The sequence below is a fragment of the Phaethon lepturus genome, unplaced genomic scaffold (assembly GCF_000687285.1).
Source record: "Phaethon lepturus isolate BGI_N335 unplaced genomic scaffold, ASM68728v1 scaffold13241, whole genome shotgun sequence".
Taxonomy (NCBI): Eukaryota; Metazoa; Chordata; class Aves; order Phaethontiformes; family Phaethontidae; genus Phaethon; species Phaethon lepturus.
In genome coordinates this window covers 521-26,236 of record NW_010517038.1, presented here as the reverse complement: position 1 = coordinate 26,236, position 25,716 = coordinate 521, and the positions used below count along the sequence as shown (strand labels likewise).

The 25,716-nt window shown below is 38.8% G+C and overlaps 1 protein-coding gene across 1 annotated transcript in view; it reads right to left on the bottom strand.

Moving 5' to 3' along the window:
- LOC104627870 (sodium channel protein type 5 subunit alpha-like) overlaps nucleotides 1–25,490 on the bottom strand; it is a gene marked incomplete at its 3' end in the record, with an annotated part of 29,149 nt that extends 3,659 nt beyond the window's left edge. The window contains exons 1-20 of the mRNA XM_010296257.1: nucleotides 25,141–25,490; nucleotides 24,291–24,382; nucleotides 23,188–23,409; nucleotides 20,737–20,794; nucleotides 19,936–20,077; nucleotides 19,245–19,442; nucleotides 17,896–18,078; nucleotides 16,948–17,349; nucleotides 16,083–16,212; nucleotides 14,345–14,583; nucleotides 13,816–14,016; nucleotides 12,681–13,034; nucleotides 10,547–10,984; nucleotides 8,215–8,335; nucleotides 6,010–6,164; nucleotides 5,192–5,365; nucleotides 4,847–4,954; nucleotides 2,926–3,204; nucleotides 2,227–2,280; nucleotides 366–507 (exon numbers count right to left, since the gene is read on the bottom strand). Of these exons, the coding sequence (XP_010294559.1) occupies nucleotides 366–507; nucleotides 2,227–2,280; nucleotides 2,926–3,204; nucleotides 4,847–4,954; nucleotides 5,192–5,365; nucleotides 6,010–6,164; nucleotides 8,215–8,335; nucleotides 10,547–10,984; nucleotides 12,681–13,034; nucleotides 13,816–14,016; nucleotides 14,345–14,583; nucleotides 16,083–16,212; nucleotides 16,948–17,349; nucleotides 17,896–18,078; nucleotides 19,245–19,442; nucleotides 19,936–20,077; nucleotides 20,737–20,794; nucleotides 23,188–23,409; nucleotides 24,291–24,382; nucleotides 25,141–25,490 (4,042 nt within the window). The remainder of the gene's footprint in view (nucleotides 1–365; nucleotides 508–2,226; nucleotides 2,281–2,925; nucleotides 3,205–4,846; nucleotides 4,955–5,191; nucleotides 5,366–6,009; nucleotides 6,165–8,214; nucleotides 8,336–10,546; nucleotides 10,985–12,680; nucleotides 13,035–13,815; nucleotides 14,017–14,344; nucleotides 14,584–16,082; nucleotides 16,213–16,947; nucleotides 17,350–17,895; nucleotides 18,079–19,244; nucleotides 19,443–19,935; nucleotides 20,078–20,736; nucleotides 20,795–23,187; nucleotides 23,410–24,290; nucleotides 24,383–25,140) is intronic.
- Between the last annotated feature and the right edge of the window lie 226 nt (nucleotides 25,491–25,716).

Below are 25,716 nucleotides of genomic sequence, written 5' to 3'. Positions count from 1 at the left end.
CTTTCCCTGGTTTCTCACATCCTGTTCTTGTTGAACATCCAAAATACTTCTCAGAGCATCCGTACCAGACCACTTTCTAAATAACAAGTCTCCTGTTGTGCTCAGTTCCCAAAAAGAATCAAAATTTTAAGGGGCTGCAGAGATGTCATTGCCTTTGATCTGTGGGGAAAGAGCTGGGTGCTCAAGTTATAGGGGAAAAGAAAGGAGGAAGAAACTCACCCTGGGTGTTACTCCTGCTAACTTAATTACTAATGCTCTTGGAAATGCCAATAGAAGTTCTAGATTCTATGTATAACACAGTGCTTGGTCTCCAAAGATAGTGTTGCTCAAGATATAGTAGGTGCCTGGGAACAAAACCAATATACTTATCTTTTTCTTTTGCTGGTTGAAGTTGTCAATAATAACACCAACAAAGAGATTCAGGGTAAAGAAAGATCCAAAGATGATGAAGTTCACAAAGTAGAGATACATAAATAGACTGTGCTCCATTTGTGGCTGCTCATTTTTCTGCAACAATGAGAAGCAACATGAAAAATGACCAATAACAAGAAGATCTCAATTCAGAATAATCTTCATATTGCAAATCCTCTCACAAATTGATTCCAGGAGGAACTCAGATATACAGCCCTACTTCTAATTCTGACAAAATTGGTATAGTTTAAAACTACCAATAGTGCATAACACAAAATACTGTACATATATGGTACTTTTGGAAGGGGCATGAAATGGTGGAAGAAAGCACCATTAATATGATGACTACTAGATGCATCAAAATTCTAAGACCTCATAAGGACATTATTGCTCAGATGCTGACTGCTCTCCCTTTTGAAATTAAACATGAACTGTATGAAATGAGACACCAAGCACAACACCCGAGACATAACTAACCAGACTAACATAACTAACATAACTAACCACAAAGCGTTTATACTATGACAACTCGTTAATTTGATTTCTTTTTCAATGTTTGTTTATGTAGTTTCTGGCTAAATCATTGCAGAACAAGATAATTTAATTCATACTGATATATTTGCACTGAACAACTTGTAGAGCAAAACTTAGTCCTTGACTAATGGTGAATGAGGTTTACTTTTGTTTTAATTTTTTTTTTCTTCACAACAGCTGATTGTTGTGGGTTTTTTTCTTCTTTTCAAACGTGACTTAAAATCCTATAATTTTTAGTTGATTGAAGGCCTACTAAATTCAATAGAAACAGTTACTGAATTGGACATTCTTGACATGAATTTCACAAGCATTTCAGAAGCATCAGTTCAGCTTCTTCCAATAAGAATAGGAGCTGTAAATTGCTCAGTATGTGAAAAATCAAGCAAAATATTTAGAAGTCTAACTGCAAGTTCTTGATGTCAAAAATCTTGGCCTAGATAGTTTTTTCTTCTTAGCAAAAAACTTCTTCTATGGCTATTATGGATTTAAAAAAAAACAGAACAAGAAAAATAGTTTTTCAAATTGAAACACAAAACCCCCCTATTTTTAGATACAGTTACTTTAAAAATTATTTTATTTCTTTGAAATCATGATCAAATTAAGACAGCCTCTTCATTTGAAATTCTTTGCCTCCAAAGACATACCTCTTTGTTCTGTATAATATTGGATGATACTTCTGATAAAACAGCAAACGCTCCCGTCAATATAAGCAGTAGGTAAAATAGTACTAGTGATGGCTGACAATGTATTTGAAATGGTTGTTTATGCACAACAGCTTGATTCTTGATAAGTTTGGGTTTATGTTTTGAAGCGAACCTTAAACTATGTCACTGTAAAACGTGCAGGTTTACTCCAAGTTTGATGTGTGAAGGTAGGTGCCTCCATGTGAGTGGGAACTCTGAACTCCCCTGCTAGCTGATGGACATCCAGTTATTAGTGGTATAAAAAGGTGCTCAGCTGAACAGTGTAGATATCCAGAGTGATCTCAAATGCTCCCTAGATCCCTCTAGGAATATTGACTAGATCTCCATTAACCATACAAGGCACTTGGAGGTCAACTAACTTCATTTAGGTGAGTGGATCTGGAGTTGAATCCCACTCCCCATTACAACAGATTAAGATACTATAAGTCATTCGCAGATGAAATGTTTACATCAGCTGATAAAAATAATTACTGGAAAGATTTAGCACAAACAGCAGATATAAAACTGCAAAAACCATAATGCTTTTGTAGAAAGCAGTAACACTAACAAAAAATATAGCTTGAATATAGTGACTGACCTCTCGTGAATCTACTGCCGCATACATGATGTCCATCCAACCTTTAAATGTTGCCTAGAATGAGGAATTACGGAAAATGTGTTGAACTTTCAGACTAAAAATCTTCACAACATTTACAATATCCGAATGATACTGACTGGAGTAAGAGCCTTTGGTATGGTCATACACACGTAGCACCACGCTCTGTCTTTGGGGAAACTTGGCCCTGCTGTATGTATGACATTCTCGGCCTTGTCGGGATGTTTGGGGTGGGGATGCTCTAGGCCAGCTTGCTAGGGTGGGACAGAACACGTTGTCCTAGGATACTGGCAGGGGAAACCTTCACTAGCATGATCTACTAAAGGCCTTACAACCCTCATGGCTGAAAAAGATCTGTATTACAGAAGATTAGTTCAGTGTTTGCCCCAGATTTCCTTCTGAGATGGACTCCAGCTTTCAGTCTCATGAACCTGCTTGGAGGCTGAAATAGCACTTGCCCACTAGATGCTTGCTTTATCACCTGGAAAATCACAGCGGGATCTAATTTGTCCCCTTATTTCCATTTGTGTGCACGAACAGCACTGGTAGTTGAGCAGTGCTTCCCCCCTACAACCTGCATGACACCACTTTTTTCCAGCAACCACAGAGATGAGTCAGGAGTTGACACGAGGTCAAGCCCACCTGGCATGGTGCTGGCTGGCAAAGGCAAGCAGCACTTACCACCTGAAGAAGAGCCAGGTAGCCAGAGCCAACATTATCAAAGTTGACTTTAACATTGACCCAGAATATTTTTCCTGTATTATTATACATTCTACAGTCTGTTATGTCATTGATCGAACTATTTAGTTCTGAATCTTCTTCTGTCAGATTGACACATTTCCCAAACTTCCCAGCAAACAGGTTCACTCCCATGATGCTAAAGATGAGCCAGAAGATGAGGCAGACAAGCAGAACATTCATGATGGAAGGAATGGCTCCCACGAGGGCATTGACAACCACCTTGAATGAAACGGGAGAGGAAAAATACACTTAAACAAAGATGAGCTCAAGTATCTGCTCAGTGCAATTAGCAGTCAGTCACCTCAGCAAACAGAAACCTAATGTTTTCCCTGTAAATACCAGTCACAGCTGGCCTGGGTACCTTGAGCAAAGACTCAAAGGTCCAGAGTATCTCTCAGGCTTTCAAAGGAATAGTTGACACTTTTTTGGCTGCTGTGAGCACTACCGCGGAAGTATACTACAATGTGAGTCCCTCCTCTTTTGATGGCTTTCCCTTGGTTTTGTTTGTTTGCTTGTTTGAAACTTTTACAACATAAAATTTCTTAAGTATTTATCCATAAAAACTAGTACAGAGGACTGTATTGTTAAGATTGTAGAAAGCAGTTTTTAAAAGACCAGTAATAACTCCACACTAGCATTTTCCTAGATGTATTTTTTTTAGTGGGTGATGATTGCATTTGGGGTCTATAACCACGAGCTGGGTACTTTTTCTGTGCTAGCTGCTGTCTAGTCACAAAAAATGTCCATGTACGTTTTAAGTGCATGCTAAGACATAGCAGATTGCTTAATAAAATGGGGCAGTGTAAGGAAAAGATGAGAACATATCTTTGAGTTTCATAGTGAAGGCAATGAACTCGGCAGTCAGGTAGCAAAGAAGAACTTGATCGACCAGAAAAAGAAAATGAAAAAGCTTTGTGAAGGTCTTTGGAGACCATGTCACACACATTCTGCATAGCAAGAGAGAAAGTATAATGGTACCTGTTTCAAAATTGACTCCAGACATGGAAATTTTGATACATTCTGTTAATTAATTTAATGCAACTTCTTTCTGCCTTCACGGTGAAAAGATTGCAATGAGAGCTTTCAGTCTCACTTCCAGAAGCTATTCAAAAGCAATCTATATCTCAGCTGCATTGAGTCTGCATTCCCACGTAAAGGTGTGACCTTGATGCCACATGTATTTCTATCATCCATTTTCACATGCCAGAGTATATTCCATAGACCAGACTTTTGCCCAAATACCACTGTGGTTATCGCGCTGTTTCGCATTGCAGCGTATGCAGCATATGGCTGAGGGAATCTTTCTCTGCATTTGCACAACGGTAAATTTGTAATTAATGTCCAGCAGCTTCACATTGTTCCAGGTGCTCTTCTGATGGAGAAAGGCAGCAAATATTCTACAGACAAACACTCCTGCTTTTTGAAAGAATAAGTCTATTTGGAACAATAATTTGAGCAAAGTACCTCTTAATAGTCTGAAGTTTTTCAGAGGTGATTCTTTCCTCTGAATTAGCTTGCCATCAGACTTCAAAAATGAGAATTGTGCTCACAGTTCTTATTCTCTCTCTTATTTTTGGCTATCTCAGTAAGACAGGAACACAAAAATGGCTGAGCAGCAATGGAACAAAGTTCTGCCTAGTCTGGTTTTAGTTTCCACAGCACCTAGGGTCGCTCACTCAAGGAAAATCTATGAGGAGTAGCCAAGTAGAGGAGTGCAGCAAAGGCGCCTTTTAAAAAATAATTTTATAGGTTCTAAACTGAATGTGGAGTAGACGTGGACTTCATAAAGACACAGTCATGAGTTACGAACCTGTTACGAGCTTATTAGTACTGACAGGCTTTACTTTGTGTTCAGGCTTACCCTCATTCCTTCAAATCGTGACAATGCTCTTAAGGGTCTCAGTGCTCGGAGAGTCCTAAGGGATTTCATGGGGCCAAATGAACTGTCTAAGAGGTTTATTAGAGAGACCTGAATGGGAAGACCAAAGAAAGTATTAGTAATGTCCCGGTACCGGTTTCCTTTATTCCTGTTTAAAAAACCCAAACAAACTTCTCTAGATTTTCAGTGCCCACAGTGCGATATCCTGAAACCATCATTAAAGGAGGTAAGAGTACCGTCGTAGCTTCGCATCCAGACAACTGTCAGTGATTCTGCTGCTGCATCCTGCGTCAGGACCCGCGTAGAAATGCCAAAGGCGGAACTTACGTCTACAATAAGGAAGTCCAGCCAGCACCAAGCATTGCTGAAATACTTCTTGAAGCCGTAAGCCACCCATTTCAGGAGCATCTCCAGAACAAAGATGAAAGTGAACATTTTGTCAAGAAATGCCAACATCATTTTTATGCTTTTTCTCTCATTTATATGGATGTCTTCAAATGCCTGAAATCATAACATATACATGGCAAAAGTCAGAGATGAGCTTTATAAAATGAAAGTCTATCATTAAGACCCCTTCATCATTCAATATGTGTTTTACACAGATCTAAACCCCATCTTTGACTCAAAAGTATGTCAGCTGATAAACTTGTAATTCTTTCTTTTTCTCTACCTAGTACACCCCTGTGGACACACACGTTATACACACTGGGAGCCTAGGAGGAAAGTATAAACTGCTTGAAATTAATTTCTAAAAATATAGTTTCGAAAGAACCAGGAACTTTTTTTTTTTAAAGTATTAAGAGTAATTTATTTGTTTTAATGTCTTAAGAAAAAATATATTTCACAACCGTGAAATAATGTCCAGAGCAATCCAGAAAAATCCAGTATACAGCAAGAATAGAAACAGCTTCTGAGAATTATATATTTTCACATTGTTCACTCTCTCTCATAATTTGTAATAATATGAATAATAAATTTGCAGTAATTGCAATAGTGAATAAATGACTGCTATGTAAACCTTCTTCTTTTTTCTGCTGATGAGTTCAAAGATACATGCTGTGTTTTCTGCTAAAAATAACTTCTCTGTGTGCAGATTAAAGCTAAAAATGTTTCTAAATAAATACATGAAATTGTGCTACACTAACCAGAGCTCCACTGCTTAGAAGAATCATGAATATAATAAAGGATTCAAACCAGGAGTGTTCAACAATCTGGTAGCAGGTTTTTCTCAGATTACACCATGTTTCTCCTCCAAACTTTATGGCACTACCCACGTAACAACGGAAGTACCGAACACAACCTGAAAGGGAGAGAGAGCAAGGAATGTATGGAATGAATGTACATGCACATGAAGGGTTGCTCAAGAAACTTCTTGCAGCAGGGGAAAGTCCATGGTCACCTTAACTGCATCACTGTTGGGTTTTTTTCATGTTTTGTTATGGTGGGGGGAGGCAACCTCTAACTTTCTTTGCCTTGTAACTCCTATTTATATACATAGAAAGTAGGCGGAGCCCCTTTGGACAGCTTTCCATCCTTTCAAGGTATTTCTGAGACACTGGACGCGCTCTCAGTGACCTGCTGTTTGGGCACACAAAACTTCAGGACCATAGGAAGAGTCTCGATGTTACAAAAGGCTTTCTCAGTTTCTGCACACTGTTTGGAAAGCAGAGACAAGATAACCCAGAACAAGAAGGCTTGGAGAACATTAACAGTTGTCATCAAAAGTGCAGCGTTATACCCTGCCCTGCAAGGCCTGTTTATTTATTTATTTGCTTCTGAACGTATGGAGTGACTGATTTTATATCACATAACCTGCAAGAACGTGTCATATGCTAGCTGACATACAGGCTCCTTGAAAGGAGACATCCCCTCCCAAGCTCACCCGATGACTTCTTGTAACAGGCGGTGACGCCAGGGCCACCTAACATTTCCTGACCGCCCCGTTACAAAATCCGGGGTTTGATTACTTATTAATTTTGTCAAGAATTAACTCACTTTGGCTAACGTTTTCTTTGCTGTGCGCTCTATGCTAATTCATGTTTTCATTACAGCAAAAAATGTCAGCCAGAAGGTTTCTGTCATGTCCAAGCATGTATGTGATACAGTATCATGTATGTAACTCATATAAATAATAGAATATAATACATGCAAAAAATTCTGATCATCCTTCTTTCAACAATCCCAGTTTCCCCAGCAAAGTGGATCTGGCATGTGAGATGAGGCAGGGAATGGCACTTGCACAAGATAGTGACTTTTTCTTGTGCAAAAATCTGTGTTACGTACAGATTTGCTGCACCTTCAGTTGAGTTCTCTAATGGTTTGGCCACAGCAAGCACACTCCAGCCTCGGACTGCAGAGCACAAAACAAGGCATTTCACATTTCTTCTCTGGAAGGGGGGGAATATATATTTATTTTGTTTTAATGGCTATTATGGCAAAAAATGCCATCAATAAAGTGGATTTGAAAAAAACCCCTGTAACTCAGAAATCTGAGATGTGTGTTATTAATATAATACTTGTGGCTTTGGTTTTTTTTTCCCCTCAAGAAAGCAAACAGCAATGTAGGTATGCTGGATCATCAGGATTTATAATATATAACAGAATAGCATAAGTATATATTATTATTACACAGACAATACTTCGCATTCGGTCACAACATCTCTTTAGCTTCGAATAATTTCTACATGTTTCACTGTTGTGGATTCAATCCTAAAACTGTACATTAGAAGTTTCATTGACCCAAAAAGGGCACAGAAAAAAACAAGCCAGCTCTGCAGAGCAGGGCAATGAGGGGAGGGGAGTAGTTACAGCGAGGCTGGAGAAGTCCCGCCTGATCGTTCGTGGTACAAGGATGCTCGAACAGGCAGAAAACAACAGCATCAATGAAAACTCAGGGAAGAGGTGGAAACAGTGGTGGTCAGCCAGGCTGGCTGGGTGAGCCAAGAGCAAGTTGGAGCACCAGGAGGAAATCTGTCATAGTTATAATTCGTTTAATATAACACACTTGGAAGACATGAGCCTATAGTCTGACTTGATATAGTTTATTCTCTCACAACTCCTACTGGGAGTTCAGTGATTACCCCCGGCTGTTGGTAGTGGCAGTTATTTAAGAAAAGTCTCAAGAGATTTTTTTTGCCTGTTATGAAAACCGCAGGTTGTGGGTTTTATTTTTCAGATGCCACCATCCCTCTGTTAACTAGAGAGGGACAATGATTTGGACTATTTATCCGATTTCCAGATAACTAAAATGAACTGAAAGTAATCTCACCCTGCTGGGTCAGCACCTCTAGGGAAACAAGCCTGGTTTTCACTCTTCTCATTTCCTAGTAGTGAAACCATGAAAGCCTTACCTTCTGGAAAACATTTTTCTGGAGTCTTGAAGTCTTCAGCAAACTCTGGAATCTGCCTCAGAAGATCTTCAGGATTTGTCAGATCCACTGTGCTGCCTTCAGAAGAGCTGACACTGTCAAACTACCAAGCAAAATAAGATCAGATATTGATTCCTTCTACATTCAGCTCCAAATGAATAAAATCATCTATGAACAAATAGCATTCAAAATTAAAACTTGCCTATCTACTAATATTTCAAGTAACGTTGGTAATGGAACAAAGTTTGTGATTTTAAAAGTATATGAGCTTAGAAGTACCAATAGGTGCATTAAAACAGGGGCCAAAGCTAGATAATTAGAATATTTATCTACATGAACCAATGTAACTGGCTAGTAAGCTGGTAAATTGAATTTGCTTTTAACTTGCTTATCAGCACATGTAGTCCTCAAAGTGGGATAAACTGCTTGGGTTAAAACCATGCAATCACTGGAAAACGCATTCAAACAGGAGAACCAGATAAATATACCTGGTATTGTATCGGGAACTGAAACACCCATTACAGTGTTTATGAAGTAGAAATTGGGATCATATCATATATTCCCCAGTTACAAAGCTTTTCTCTATCCCATCACACCATATATAATGTATGATGAGTCAGCAGTTTATTAGAAACTACTTCATGTTTTTGTTCTTTTATGTTTGCGTGATGCTGTTACTTTCTTAATGCATTCTTTATTCAAAATTATTCCAAAAATATTTTTAACTAATAACTACTATCTTTAACGTTATAGTGAGAAATTCATTTAAATATTACATTTTGTGAAACTGAGATACTTAGGACACAGTCAGACTTGCTGAAGTTTCCTACTTTTACTTGGAAGCATATCTTTCTTTTAATGCCTTTTTTTCCCCTCCTCTCCCTTTTTTTGTGGACTCATATTTCAGTAAATGGAAAGTAGCCAAGAGAATTTTATAAATTATTTATTTGAATCTACTTGTTTTGTTGTTTTTATGTTTCTCTTTCCTATACATAGGTTTTTCTTAAAAATCAATACCTAGAAACCCAGCACGGCTTCAATTTCATTCACATAATTCTGGCTCCACCATCAGCCAGCCAGACCGGCCACTGCAAGCTCAGCTGCTGCCACTAAACTCCACTCCAGCAAATCCTTGAACAGAAACTGTACCCAAGCTTGGCAAGTATCGGAAAGTTAAAGTTAATTAAACAAAAAATAAACAAAAAAGTGTTACCTCTTTCTGCTCTGGTGACGACGGTTCAGATTTCCTGTCCTTTCCTAGGTACAGCACACTGCACTCTTCAGAGGAAAACCCCGATCCTTTACTCCAGCTTCCTGAATTTTTTCCTCTTTCTCCTCTTTGCCTCAGGTGATTTTCATCCTGAAAAGAATCTGTGGATTAATGGGGGTTTCTTTTCCCCTTTTACGGGGTGGACAAGTTGGAAGGGAAAGAAAGGTAAGAAAGATACGCATTTCATTTAAATTGGGGCTCTCCAGTCAAACGTCGTAAGACATGATCATTTTGGAGTCTCTGGTTTTACCTAAGGATAGAGAAAGGGAAATTTTTCCCGACGGACATGCAGCAAACTAAGGAATTTTAGTGAACTAGTCAAAAGTTAAGTGAGAATTTTTGCATAGGAATTAAGACAGAAAATTAAGTTGAGAAATCTTGAGACAAGAACAACAATCTTCTATGGTTAAAACAGAATGAAAAAATTCAGAGAACACAAAAAAATAGGATAATATATGCTCTCTTATAAGAAACATGTCCTTAATAGAGCCACTCCATACTTAATCCTTCTAACTTCTGCTAATGATTACTACATGCTACACACAGCAAGGACAAATACAAAGAATGGACCAGGACTATAAATTCACGTTATGAGTCCATGGAAATGTTTTTTATGCAGAACATTCATTTTTGCTCTGTTATGTAAATAATGCCAAAACAGTTGGCAATATTCACATGAATTTTTACATAAAATTTCCAAGCTCCCCAAGGACTGCCACAACCATCTATGGACAATCTATGGGCTATGTAATTACCTGTGTGTAACACAACGTGTCAGCTAGGAATTCCTGCAGCAAACCTAAAAATTAATGGTCTTTCTTTCAAGAAAGAACTATGAAAGAATTTTGATTTTAAAAGGCTCCAAGTGATAACTTACCCTCTCTCTAAACGTTTGTATTTTTGGTTTTAGTTAAAAATTTGGTAACTCCCTGGAAATGGATCAACATATGCCATCCTGTTCTACTCGACAGTCTTCTACCATACGTGCATTTGTCAATATATAGATGATCCTACACTTCCAACACAAATAAAGAAATTCATTACCTGTTTGCTGTATTCTGTGTCTGTAAATGTGCTCAGTTTATCATCATCTTCAAAACCCTCACTTGTATTCTCCGCCTCAGCAATAGGAACACAAACAAATACATTGGGATTGGTAATAAAATCTTCAAGACCTGAGCATTTGTCCCCATTTTTCTCAGCCCATTCGTTATTGTAATTCTCTTTACAATTTTTCATTTCTTCACACTTGGACCCAAGCTGGTACTGTGCAGTCAATTTGATTTTCTTCCTGTGTGCTTTCTTTATATGCCTGAGCTTTCCACAGCAGGTATCCCATGTAGCGCTCTTCACCAAGTGAAATCCCTTGTGAATCCGAGCAAAGGCAAGCCGAAGATTGTTCATCTCTCCGTCATCCTCTGCTGTCTGGAGACAGTCGGTACTGAAGGAATTCAGCAGTAGTGCAATGAAAAGGTTGAGAACCTGAAAGTTATTGAAATAGTAATAAAATTAAAAGTCAGGAGAGTAGCATCCATAAATCTAGATTCTAGCTTAGAAGAACACGGATACTATGAAAGTTCAGTCTCACTGAGCAAACCAAACCAAGGCAATAATGAAGTGACTATGACTGATCAGGTTGCAGTTGATGAAGTAAACTTCTCTCTCAGAAAGTCCAATGTTCCCATGACCCTATTCCCCAAAAAAGTTATTCAAAATAGTAGCTAAAACAGATCTGTGCATGCCAAATGCATTACTTGTCCAAAACAACTTTTCAAAGGTTATAGTAGTAACAAAGGCTATGGTCATGGCTTGTCAGTTTAGTAACGTTTCTTCCTTCTTCTAGCTAGCATTAAATCAGGACTCCATGGACCTACTTCCAAAATTCTGTGTGAGATCAGATTCAGGCCCATCAATTCCATCAAATCTACAACACTGTCACAAAAATGAAAATCAAGAGAAGCTTGAAGTGAGGTTTCCTCCCTGCTTTTGAGTACATTGAAATAGAAGAATTTATAAACCCCACTTTTCTTTTTTTTTCCTTCTTTTTTTTTTAAGGGAATGGGAGAATTTAATTTTTTTCCTAATGCTTCAGTTTGGGATGGGATCTACGTATCTTAATTTTTATAGCGTCAGAACTGGACAGATAGCACCCCTGAGTCATCCAGGGACCATAGCCAGCGGAGAACTTTAGCCCTCCAGAGACGAGTTCATCCCACTTGTCTTAGTTATTTACCTTAGGTTGGAATAAATGTCAGTCTCAGATACCTTTCTGTTTCCTTTGATAATAAGAAAGTCTAAACAAGGAGCATAGACCAAGAGCTGAGTTGTTTGACAGTTAACATTATGTGACATGAATATCACTCACAGCGTTTCATTGCTGAAGTCAGTTGTTGTGATATAGAACAGGCGGGACTTTAAACCTGGGTGTTTGAGATTCAGCCAGAGAACAGGCATTTCCCATAAATGACTGCCTGAACTTAATTATTTTCAGTGATTTCTTAAATTAAAGGAAGATCGTTATATGAATGATACTAAGAATGACATGCGAAACAAAGCTACTAAAAAAAGATGTTTATGGTTTTTAGGCAGAAATGATGGAACAGGAGCAGGAAGGCAGCCTGCCCCTTACGCCCCGGCATGGGTGTGCGAGGCTGTTTGGGTACACCCTAGCAGGATCTGGCTGTTGGGTGTAAACCTACGTAGAGATGATTAAAGAAAATCCCGATTTCAGTGACAGGAGTGTAGATTCTGTTATTTGCTGATAAAGAATTCAATACCCGAGTCCTTAAAAAAACCTACAGATTTTGATTTACAGACAGACTTAAGCACTTTGCTCCATTTGCAAGCAGGTAAGCCATGAGCCTTACTGATTACTTACACCCAAATCCCAAGACGTGAAGAAACGTAGTTGCCTGTATCATATTTATTGCAAAGATATTCTTTGTCACATTGCCACGTGAAAAGGTCAAGTGATGCTGTGTGCAAAGCACACAAAATGGGAAAATACGGACAGTGGCTCAAAGGTGAAAGGCAAAACAGGCTTTTGCATACTATAACACACACAACAAAGGTAACTCTTTCTGCTGTTTTGGGAAACTACCTTTTTTTGACAAAATGGTACTTAAGTAGATTCTACCATTCACAGGATAAAGAAGAAAATATTGGAAAAAAAACTCACCACTAAATTTCCTATCACCAGGACTAGCAGAAAGACAAGAAGGCAGAGTGGTTGTTCAGCAACCACCATGCAGTCCCACATGGTCTCGATCCATTCTCCACACAGAATTCGGAAAATGACGAGGAATGAGTGGAAAAAGTCCATCATGTGCCAGCGCGGCTTGCCATTTTTGTTTATTTTATGGCTGTTCTCCCCATAGCTTCTCCCAAAAAGTTGCACCCCTACTATAGCAAAAATGAAAACTATGATTGCCAGGACGAGGGTCAGATTACTCAGTGCTCCCAGGGAGTTACCGATGATTTTAATCAGAGTGTTCAAAGTTGGCCAGGACTTTGCCAGTTTGAAGACCCTCAGCTGCGTAGAAACATAGAACATAGTGTTAGACATTGGTAGAGATAACCCATCTTCGCACTCTTCAAATCCTGCAAAATCTGTTTTACAGGTATTCTGAACCATTCCAGCAATGTAGTATTTGTGGTATTGAGACATTAATACTTTTTTAAAAGTATTTATAGATTTAATTTTTTTATTGTGTTATTTTTTAACTGGGCTATGCTGCAAACATAAAATAAGCACCTCATAAAGGACCACGCGATCACGAGTCCCTGTAAGTCTTTGGCCCACACAGGCAGCTACCCATACAATGCACTTGATATAGACTAACCCACACGTGACACAAAGGACCAAAGCCCGGAGACCGACTGCTACAACTATAAAAGCAGTCTATCTTTTGGCAAAGCAGCCCAAATCGGTCCATGGTATATGATGCAAATAACATCATTTCATGTCTATTTTTAAGTATTGTTTTTTCTGTATTTGTACTCAGAAACTTTTTTCCTGTTTCCTGTGCTAGTTTTTAATGTTTGACACCAGTCTGATCATGTCTACTCTGGAATATTTTTTCTTCTGAGTATTTCTTAGTATATTCAAAAGAAATTTATAAGTCATTAAAGTCTGACTGTAACATCGTAAGGAGTTTAAGACTGTGATCCTTATTCCTAGTGCTGAGAGGAGGAAAAAATTAAAAAAAAAATAATAATTTCCTGCATTGTAACTGCAGACAACGGAAACATTCTCTATTACATTCACAACACAACATAATGTTTTGTACAACTACATAAGCATGAGGCATTACCAGTCTGAAGGATCGTAAAACAGACAGGGTTCCTCCTTTTCGCCTTTCTTTCTTGCCTTTGTGTTTGGGTAAACTCAGTTCAATTAAACTCAATGTGACGATTATACTGTCAAAAATATTCCAGGGCTGCTGAAAATAATAATAGGGATCTAGAGCGATTATTTTTAAGATCATTTCTGCAGTGAAGATTCCTGTAAAAACCTGTGACAAAGAAACAGTAGCATCAGCCTAAAAGTAGCCATGAACTTACCATATCTTTAAATCATGTTCCCACAAATAACATTCATGGTCAGGTCAACAAAACCCATTTTTATGAACTTCCAATGCACTTTCAGTTAAAATGGGAGGATTGTTTTCTGCCTTCTCAGGAGTGTGTTAGAAGTGTCTGAATAAAATCTATTAGAAATTTAGAGTTTATAAATGCAGAGTTTCCTAATCTTTAGTTTTTACAGTTACTCTTTATGTCTCAAGTAAAAATCCATCAATCAGTCCTTGGTATAAAACGTCATATAGCTGAGAATTAGCTTACCAAGTTGCCTACATTAAGCATCAATTTAAAATTATCTGACATATTATTGTGCTCCAGTGCCATGAACAAAGTGTTCATCACAATGCAAACAGTGATGGTGAGATCAATAAAAGGATCCTTTATGAAACCAGCCACTTTCTTCTTGATTCTCAACCAGAGTGGACAACAGTCCCAAATTAGATACTTTAAAGCAAGATCATTCAGGCATGGCGGGCATCTCCGCTGGGATTCTTCAAGTTCTAAATGCAAAAGAAAACCCCACTATAATAAACAAATAATATATAAATATAATAAAAAATAGTTATTACTGAGCAAGATGGTGAAATAACAATTTCAAGTATTCAAGAGATCAGAGAAGAAAAAGGAAACCTCACATCTCACACAGTGCCCCAAATCTTCTCTGCACTTTCTACCATACATGCAGTCCCTATATCAGCTAATGAACATGGAGATAAAACTCTGAGAAAATTGGATTCAAAATTCATTCATGTGACCTTACTTCAAGAGCTTTTGGATTAGGTTTTACCGGTCTTAGACCCAGACTCGTACTACAATCATTTGACTAAAAACGGACGTTTATGATGCAGAGGCCACACCGCAGCCCCCCACGCTAGAAGTGCTTTATAGTCAACATAGCTGCTAAGGCACTTTTCACCTTAGCCTCACGGAGATGTCTCGGGCATTGGCTGGATGGCACCCGACATCTCTTTGGCTCCTTTGACTCTCAAGGGAGTCTAGAGATTCAGGGGAGTCTAGAGAGTCAAGGGCGGCCACAGGCATTCTAATTGTAGTTGAGACAAATCCAAACCACAGCAACTGAAATTCGGCCGTAAGCCAGTTCTACTGGAAAGATCATGCCTACCATTTCCTAGCTGATGTGAATTTCTCCATTTTCTACAGACAAACATGGGATAGAAGCTGTTCTGGCTTTACAACCTTTTGGTCAAATATAAATCTCATAGACTTTCTTTCTTCAACATCAATATTAATGGAGCCCTCCAAAATACTTTTGACCCTGCTTGTGTAAACTCATTGGCAAACTGGAGCTTACTTAAAGCTAGATAAAAGTACAGTAGGAATTATTAGTAATCTGCTTTTTGGGGACCTGAAAATTTTTCAAAAATCAGAGGAGCTGATAGAAAAAAAAAGAAAAAGAAAAAAATCAACGCGTTCCTCATCCTGGTCTCTTGGTCCAGAAAACAACTAAACAAATAGGGCTGAAATTGTTCAGAAATTGCAACAAAACTATCTGTCAGCATAACAGCCAGTGATAAATTCTTCCAAAAATTCACATGGAAAAGTAAGTTCAAAGAATAAAAGGGTGAGGTTAAATATTGAAAACCCAGAAATTGCCACAACTGCTTTTGCTTGTGTAATCTTATTGTTAGTATTTGCACGCCTGTGTCTGTGCCAGTGACACGTCACCAGTCACAGGGTCAGGAGGAGAAAACCGTACCCAGTCGTGGACCTCAGACGCTAGAGAAACTCCTTCCACCCACCCTCGCTCCAACCACTCTCACTCTGTCCTACAAAACAAGATCTGCTATAGGCAAAGGATGAGTTCCTGTACATAAAAGCTGTGTGATAATGCTTTTTTTTAAAAAAGCAAAATTAACAATGAAATTCCTAACTACACACCTACAAATCTCTGTTAACCTTTAAGAAAAGTATTGACATTTTGGTCCTTCATGCTAACATTACCTTAGGATTGAAATAAGCATAATGAGGAACCACTTACCCTCCAAGACACTAGTAATTATGCTGACTGCACTTGCTGCCCTTTGTCTCTGAAGTGCCTCGTTAAAGTACTCCACTGACAGATGAGGAGGCAAATGCATCGTGCTGCTCTCATCATCTACGGCTGGCTGCTTAAAGAAGTAAACATGATTAGGGAGATACCACAGGAATAAAATGAAGTAGGATGTGATGATGGGTAAGTATGAAAGTTAATAGGAATAATGACACGCGTCCAAATTAGTGTAGCTTTTTGCAAGATGTAATAGATGTTGAGAACGAAGATCCTACTCTTTGGTGATAATGCTGCAGTAAATGGATCCTGCAAGCACATAATAGCAATGGGGCAAGCACAAACCTTGGAAATAAGTATATGAGGGGAAATAGGCCTAGAAAATATTGCACACTAATGGAAAAGGAGAGACATGAGGGATAAACTGGTAGAAAAGCATCTCCACCCACTTGGGGAACTTACAGACAAAGCTTCTGCATGATGCTAAAGGTGCTGTGAAGGTGATAGAAATTACAGGTACTGCTCAAAATTACCCCCCTGGACAGGGCATGGGATAAAAACACCCTTTGGTGACTTGTAATTCCAGCACTAGGAACCTTCAAAAGTATGTTAGTTCAAGTTGTGCACAGCAGAAAAACAGGATTTATAACGTGAATGTTGAAGCAATGAACTCCAGTTTTTTGGGAACCCATCAGAGTCCAAACTGCTTTCTGCTGGCAACTTATAAACTGCCCACATCAGTACACTTCATCTCACATCGCTGTTTGCCATTTCACTGAAACTCCTAAGAAAACCCTGCCATTTATGGAGAAACCATAATATGAAGTATATACTTAAAATGATATCTTTTACTTACCAGATCACCCTTTCCCGGGTCTTCCATTACTGGCGGAAGCATTACTCCTTCAGAAGACACTGGATCTAGACTGTGTACCCTGCTGCTTCCTCCTCCCATCACCGAAATCACCCCATTGCAGTCATCCGCGTTAGCCCACTTGCTGCTCCGCACGCACTTTGGGCTAGTGGGGTGAGAGCTGTGGCTCATCTGACTTTGCACACTGGAGCGTCTTCCCATCTGCGTCACCAAGAGTGACCGACCCTGGATTTCGTGTTCCCCGGCACTGCGGGTCTCCTCATCACCAAAATCCCTTCTGGAATCAACTTCTAGAGCAGGTATTTGGAAATTGAACACACTCCCATGGCTCAGTCTGCGTTTCGCCTGATTTGCGTTGGGACCGTACACCAGGCCAAGGAAAGACTTAAAGTCCAGGAAAGGGAATAAAGAGAGAATGGCATCATATCATAGAAAAAAGTTTGTGAAGCAATAAACATTTACAGTTTCATAGCATTCCCTGTCAAGCATTGCGAGTCGAAAACTTTTATTTGATTTAGATTTTTCAGGAAGGTTTATGCTCAGATTTTAAAAGGCAGATAATAAAGTCCTATTAGCTATAGCAGCTTTTTTTTTTTTTTGTGGTAAGTTTTATATTTAAATTTTAAGTAAGAAATTTTTAACAGAGAATGATGGCACAAAAGTTAAAACCTGACAGTAATTCACTTTATTTCTCATTGTTATAGTAAATGTATTTTGACGGTTATAATAACTTTCCTTTCATCCTTCATTCATAATATTTCCTTTTCAAATTTTTACATACAATTTTTCCTTATCTGACGATGTTGTTTATTTTAAAGACTTAAGAGTGATCAGTGTTTGTAATGGGATTCGGTTTGTGCTTTCAAGCAATTTATTTTAGTATTAATATCGGAAAAGCTGTTAGGATCTCAGATTCAGACAATAGATTACCAACTTTCGTTGACTGTCTGTGGACTGTGACTTGGGGAATCGTTGTTCATCTTCATTATCTTCTATCCCCAAAGACTTATTTCTCTTTTTCCTATTGCTTCTTTCTTTGATTTCTTTGGTAGACAGAGAAGAAGCTTCAAAGGAGCTAATTGACAGGATATCAATCCCTTTAACAGCCAATGACTGAAATTAAAACAAAAACATGGATGATATTTTTGCTGGGTACTTGGAATATAAGGAGAAGGAAAACCCTTCTGTGCTCTATGTTATTTCCTCTTAACAATTTGTGTTTCACAAAACTTGTTAAAAATCTTCCAATATCTGATAACACTAAAAGAAAGAGGAGAGAATTTCCCCAACATATGGAGCACTGAAAATTTTGCTATATGCAGTATGTTACATGATCATATATATTGGGCCTGCCAGGGGCAAAATTTCCTATTCCTCCATATGGCAGATTTCCATACAGTAAAAATACTTAGTTTGAAAACAATACTGCAGAATACATCTTTTTCCCCAAATAAATGCTCAAACAGTATTAAAATTCTGTCTTTTCATTGGGGATCGTTGTGACTGTATTTACACTGTGGCTGACTTTCCTTCCCATACTGAATTTAGGACAATGTATTCAAAACACAGGAGTATTTTATTCCAGAAGCTTCTAAGCCATTTAAGTTAACCAGATTGAATGAAAAACTACATTCATTCAACTTTCATTCAAACAATACTGCAGAATACATCTTTTTCCCCAAATAAATGCTCAAACAGTATTAAAATTCTGTCTTTTCATTGGGGATCGTTGTGACTGTATTTACACTGTGGCTGACTTTCCTTCCCATACTGAATTTAGGACAATGTATTCAAAACACAGGAGTATTTTATTCCAGAAGCTTCTAAGCCATTTAAGTTAACCAGAGACTTTTCATTCAACTACAATAGGTTTTGGGTCAGTTGTTAATGCAGCTGATCAATGAAATTACTGTATATTTCTCTGCTCACAATGATAAACACAAGAAAATTAAAAAAAAAAAAGCTACATTTACTTTTGGAAACTGCTAGCTGATGGGATTTTATATTTTCCAGATTTTAAATACTATTTTTCTTACAGTAACAACAGCCTTTAATGCTTATTATCCACAATAAATTTCATTGTTTCACAGGAAAAATACACAGCTGAACTAGGAATCGATCTTATAGCTCTAGGAATCACTACTTTCAATAAGTTATCACTTGCTCCTGTCCCCAGGAGTGACTACGATACACAGCTGTATACAAGGAATGGTGGGTTTTCTTATGTGACTGACAACAGAGTACCAAGACTAATGCTGGCAAGGGAATAATTTACCTACCTCCTGCTCCTTCTGTAATAATTCCATGGCTTCACGAAATTTCCTTTCCTTTGCCTCCGTTTCAGCAATAGTGGCTTTGTTCTGGTCTTCGTATGCCATTGTGACTACAGCCAGAATCAAGTTGACTAGATAAAATGAGCCCAGAAAGATGACCAGCATGAAGAAGAGTATATACACCTTCCCAGAAGCTCTGAGGGTCTGTAAGCAACACACCCCAGAGATAAAAATTACCATAAAAAATACCAAGTAGGCTTTCAATGTGTCTCTGAAATTCTTTAGAAGCACTCAGCTTCCTAGACACAACGCTTTAGGAAGCTTAAATGGAAATATGCCTTTCTTGGCCCTTCTTCCCCCTCTTTCTCCCTCTTCCTATACCATTGCCTGTGAATCACTGGTTGCATACCGATGAGGATGACTGGGGAGGAATTGTTATATTTTTTAAGGACAATCCAGGGCCCTTTTAGTACTTTTTTTAAGTCTCTAAACCAAGAAGGTGATAGAACTATTGCTGGGAAGCACTTCAGCATCGCTTTTCTAGGCGTCACAGCTTGCAGGAAGGGACAAGGGAGGATGTGGCCTCGATGACTTGTAGCTATTGCTTTTATTTGGGGTTTCTTGTCCTCTCTACACATTTTCGGCTTCAGCTGTTGTCCCTGGAAGACCAGTTCTGAATTATGCACAAAGTTGGTACCTGCTGGTACAGACGCTCCCAGTAGTCCTGGGTCATCAGGCGGAACAAGGAAAGAAAAGCCCAACCAAAGGTATCAAAACTAGTGAAACCGTAATCAGGATTTGGCCCAATTTTCAAGCATGTATAGTCAGGAGGACAGGTCCTAGAAGTAAAAAAATAAAGTGGAGTTCTTTTACCTGTGCAGATTTCAAGGAAAACTTTATGTGAGAGTTATTCAGCTCTCTGTTTCATTACATTGCAAACCAATTTTCTACTCCAGGTAGCATTGGCTGGAAGGTGGGATGAAAAAAGCAGCATCCACAACCCAGCAACAAAGGAAGAAGACAGGCTGGAGTAGACCACGACCCCAGGACACCCCCCTCACCCCGGGCCTCTTTCCCTGCCCCTCGCTGCAAAGTAGCCACATCTCCCTCCTTGCCCAAACCTGCCCTCCAAAATCCGTGATTTGTTTTTCCCGTTTAACACTCATGAGCCTTCACAGGGAGGAACGTGTCTGTCCTGTGCTATATCTGAGATCTTCTGTGTTTTCAGCTCTCTTGTACATCCGTGGAGAAGAGAAAGACAGCACTTCTGGAAAGGCTCAGAGGAATTCAGACCTGAATAAATCAGCTGCAGGTTCCTGCTTCATTCCCTGTAAGTATTAAATTATCTGACTGTTTACTATATTTAGTTGTCTGTGTTCCTGTTTCTGCATTCAACAAAAACCTGGAATTTCTGTTTTTGTCTCATATGGCTGAGCTACTACAGAAGCACTAAGGCAAAGAAAACTTCCAAAGAAGAAATACTCTTAAACGCACTTACCCAGCACCAGGACCACATAGCAAAATATCTGAGGTGCCCCCTTTCTTAGCAAAGTGTGCTATAAAAAAGGGGAGAAAAAATTAAAACCAAAGAACTTTCTAGCCTGAATCCTCTATCCTTTAATATGCGCAGTCATCAGTAATCAGTGACCCATGAGTGTATGTGCACAGAAATACAAATTGCCATGTAGCAAATATGAAATGAGCGCTGAAGAGAGACAGGTTTCCCACGCTCACCGTGACTGCGCCACATTGCAGGATGCCCTGTCCTCATTTATAAACTTGCATATGTGTATGCACAAATTTCAGTCCTTAAAACCAGAAATTTTTTTAAAGATTATCACTTTTTGGCCCCATCTGCATAAAGGAAATCAAGAACTGGAGGGCACAAGCTTAAGCACAGTCCCTGGTTTGGTAATCGTTAGCGCAAACTCCAGCAGAGTTTTGGCCCGTAGCCATTAGCCCTCTCCAGGACGGGGTACGAGCATCAGTTGGGGAAAGCACAGACAAGTTCTCTTTCCACTGAGCAATAAAAACAAAGCACTGTTTTTGAGGAGGAAGGAAGAGTACTTGGCTGTGTGGATATACATCGTGCCATGTCACCACCCTGCTGAGCCAAACAGCAGGTCCTATCCCTGCGTAGCTGAGAAATACAGATTTCTCCACCGGAGATACTGGGGCTCTGCCCTTTTTGATCTGATTCCCCTATTTCTCTTAGCACGAGTTACTCTGATGTCTGAACTGGAGCAGTCTGAAGGTAACAGCTTCAGTGCTACCAGCTAATCAGCCCCGTTAGGCTGTGGGTTTATTACCCCAGACGCAAGGGAGGTCTCATGTCTTCCTGGTGCTTCCCAAACCTCAGCTGTGCTCATCAGGTAAGTCAGCACGAGTCCGAGCCAGCAGGAATGTTTGGTATCAGCTGTACTGGACCATGTAAATACACCATAAAGGAATGAGTCATTCTCCGGGCTACTTTCCACCCAAATTTTTAAAGACGATTCAGTAATTGAGCTTCAGGGAATCATAACAACATATAGTTCTCCATGTTGGGGATGGGAACTTCACACAAAGTCAGGACCATAAAAAATATACAAAAAATCATTGAATAGAAAACTGGGCTTACAGTGCTGTAAGTCCTAAATCCTGTAAGAAAGTCATCTAGCTTTCATTAAACCTGTCTGGGCCCTCCTATTCCTTTTGCTGTCATTGCAAATCAGCCTGCACACAAGATATACACAAGTATAGCACAGGATGTGAACAAGGCAAAACTTGTGAAGCAACACAGATTTTTAATTTCTTGAGCCTTGCTGTCTCTTGCCCATTGCTTTTATACAGCTGCAATGTTCTGCATTTAAAAAAAAAAAAAAAAAGCTTTTGTTTCCTGTTTCTTCAGCACCGAAAATTAGTATTTTTAGCCAAAGTTTGTCATATCCATGGTCACGTCTGTGCTACTCTAGTCACTACCTGGTTTCTTTTGAAGTTTGCTTTCAGTTATGATCTTTACAACATTCTGTATATGTAAATGGCTTTGTATGTGTGGGGTTTTTGGTAGGTATAAGAGTTCCTTGCAAAAATTTTTTCTCAAATATCTTTTATATAAAAGATTTTCTCCCCTGGACTCTGAAGTTATTAAAGAAATCCTGTCAAATATTGCACATGGAGTGTATACAAAAAGCAATCCTGTGTGGGTTTTTTATGTATTTCAACTTTTCCTCCGGGACAATGTTTTTCTCCCTGTACAACTGCTGCTGTGTTTAAACTCACTGGTGGAGATTTTCTTCAGTGATGAAGCTTTCTTCATATTTCTAGCATAGACGTTGTTTACTTTGAGTGTGTTTTTTCATGTATATTGAGGTTTTTCCTTTAGCACAGGGCTTTTCCTTTCTGAATTGGATCTTACAGTTGCTGTTCATCTGAGGCTGCTTTGGTGTGTTTTCATATGTCTGGTCTATGCTTCCATCACCAGCCACAATCAAGACGTATACGTGAAAGATATATACTGTATATGTCTTATATAAGACATAAAATAAGACATATATGAAGTGAAGAAGAAAGTAACTGACTTTTAAAGGAATTCCTCTATTTCAAGCTGAAGAGTAACTCCTTGGGCAGCCAAATGAAGATGTAGGGACTCTTCAGCATGTAGTAAAAGGTGAACTTTGGGGAATTACAGCAGAGAATGAGCTAATGCTGTTTCAGTTATTGTCATATCATTCTGGGAAACAGAGCTGGATGTTACTGGAAAATTTGGGAGTGCTATTTCTTATAATGAAGGGAAGGGGTGCGTTCCTGGATGCCTGCAAGCTGCTCTGGCAATCTGAAGGCCATTATCAGGTAGTTAATCATCAAAATATCAATCACCAAAACATCGATATCATTTACAGCAGTGGTTATACATGCATGCGTAGGTGTCTATACTATCAACTAAAAAAGAATTAAGGAGAAAAATTACCTGTGTCATTAACAAACATTTCATAGGATTCCCATGTTTTGTTAAGGAAATAAGGTGTTTTACTGAACACTGTAGAGTTCCTGATACACTTTTGTCTTAGATTGCCCTTAAAAAGCTGGAGGCCTATGAGGGCAAAGACACTCAGACAGAAAACAGTCAGGATCATCACATTGGCAAGCTTCTTCACAGACTGAATAAGTGCGCCTACAATGACCTTGAGTCCTAGGAAGACAATACACAAAGGAAAAACAGGATGAAAAACTGAGATGCAGATGTCATACTTGATTAGAGTTAAAACAATGTATAACAAGCAAAGTCCCTAAATTACTGGATAATATGTGGCAAATACATTTGCAATGTAAGTATATTTTGGATGAGAGAGTAATTTATATGAGAACAATATTTTTTTTCCTCATTTGATTGACCCTACAATTTCCAGATGTTCCTTTAATCACTGTTAATCACTATTTAGGAAAGGATGAGGAACCAGAGATATTAGTCTTTCTGGGTAAGTTTTTCTTGTCTAATATGTATAATTCAAATGACATTTCCAACACTGGTAATCTGTGAAGAAACTGGAAACACTGGAAATAATAATGACTCTGATCAAAAAGACCAGAAAGAGAAGACAGAGGCAACCTACTGGTTCTTAATTTGTATTTCATCATCAGAAAGAAACCACTGGCTTTATAACTAAGGGAAAAGTTAAAAGGAAACTGTTTTCCCGGGGATGATGTAACATGATTAATAATCTTAAAATTCCTCTCAGTCACCAGAGGTATTTCTGTTGAATCATAACACATAAACCAGCTAGAAGAACACTCTGTAAAACTGACATTATAAAGTCTTAACAAAATCTTTAAAAGCATCATTAAAACAAACTAAATACAAGAGTGTTTCTAAAGCACGATTTATTCTGGTTGGACGAGGCGAACTAAGATACTATTTGTGTCCACAAATTCATCTGTGTCTGCAATCAATGAAAGATACAGAAAGAGAAAGGAAAATTAAAAAAAAAAAAAAAAGCAAAAGCCAACATTTTGATTGGAGTAAAAAAATCAGTTGAAAGTAGCATAAAACATTAAGCGAATAGAGTTTCTTACCTGGGACTACTGAAATGGTTTTTAAAGCTCTCAGAACTCTGAAAGTCCGAAGGACTGACACGCTCCCCAGGTTACTAAATGCTCCCACGTACCTGTAAAGTCAGGACATACCGTGGCAAGTGGTTGAACGGAGAAAACAGGACAATTATGTTACAGTGGTCATTCTTAACTGCCAATCCAATTTAAAGTATTGATAAACTACACAGCAAGGATTTGTCTGAAGACTTATAACATAGAAACCCATTTCGTGATTATTAGTTTCCTTATGAGGTAGCTCTTGGCTTGTGCACAGCTGCTTTTGGGTCAGCATCTTAAAATCTTATGCATTTAAAATATAAACAAAGATAACAAAATCATTCATTGCAGGCTGAAATGCTGGCTGAACTGGTTCGATCTCCCTTCTGTAGCTGCACCTAACCAGTGTAAAGGCTGTCTCACTTCTGCAAACTGAAGCTCAGGCTGATTTTTTGGAGATAAAAAGCCAAAATTTAATCCAGTGTCCTGGTGTCTCCACACATTGCTCTGTTTTCAAACTTACACTTTCATTCACAGGGTATGTCCGGATTTGCCAGCCCAGCTATTACACGTCACTGACTGCAACGCATGCGCTGGCGTGCGTCACCACAGCGTGTCCCTTGCTCTGCACAGCTCTGTTCCCTTCTTGAAAGACCCATACGTTGTTGTTATACAGGGAGCGAGGAAACAAGGGGAAGAGTCGATGTCCTAGATAGTTTCAGGTGCAGTTAGGACCCACGGGGGGGGGTTGTACTGCAGACAGCCTTTTGCACCACAGCAGCAAGAACTTCAGATACAGAGCGCGGGCGCAGGTAATCTATATGCTCCCACTTACGCCATAACGATGACGCTGAAGTCCAACCAGTTCCAGGGATCTCGAAGGAAAGTGAATTCATTTAGACAGAATCCTCTTGCCAATATTTTTATCAATGATTCAAAAGTGTAAATGCCAGTGAAAGTAAATCTAAGGAAGGGAGAAAAGTGCCAAAGGAAAATAGCAATATTAGCAATTAATGGAAGAGACACAGTCAGATTATTTACTGTCTCGGCCAACAAACCAAGCCAATGCTGCAGAGAAGTAGTGGAAAGACTGCTGTTGATTTCAGTGTATGCTATCAGCATCTGACTCACATGTAGTTTGAGACAGTAGCTGACTGCAATCTGGACATGCCTTTTAACGTGCATGCCTGTGACATGGCCATTTGCATTCAATGATTTTTTTCAAACTCTTTCATGTGAGTCCCCATAATTTGAGAAACACAAAACTCCTAGCTTCTTGCTAAAATAAAGATCAACTTTTGTATCTTCCTCTGGTTTCAAGTGGCCCAGTGAACATGTAATATGTTGTGTGTTATTTACTTTGAGCATGCAGCATCCATTTCTGTGCAGATGTTTAAAACACTTAGAGAAA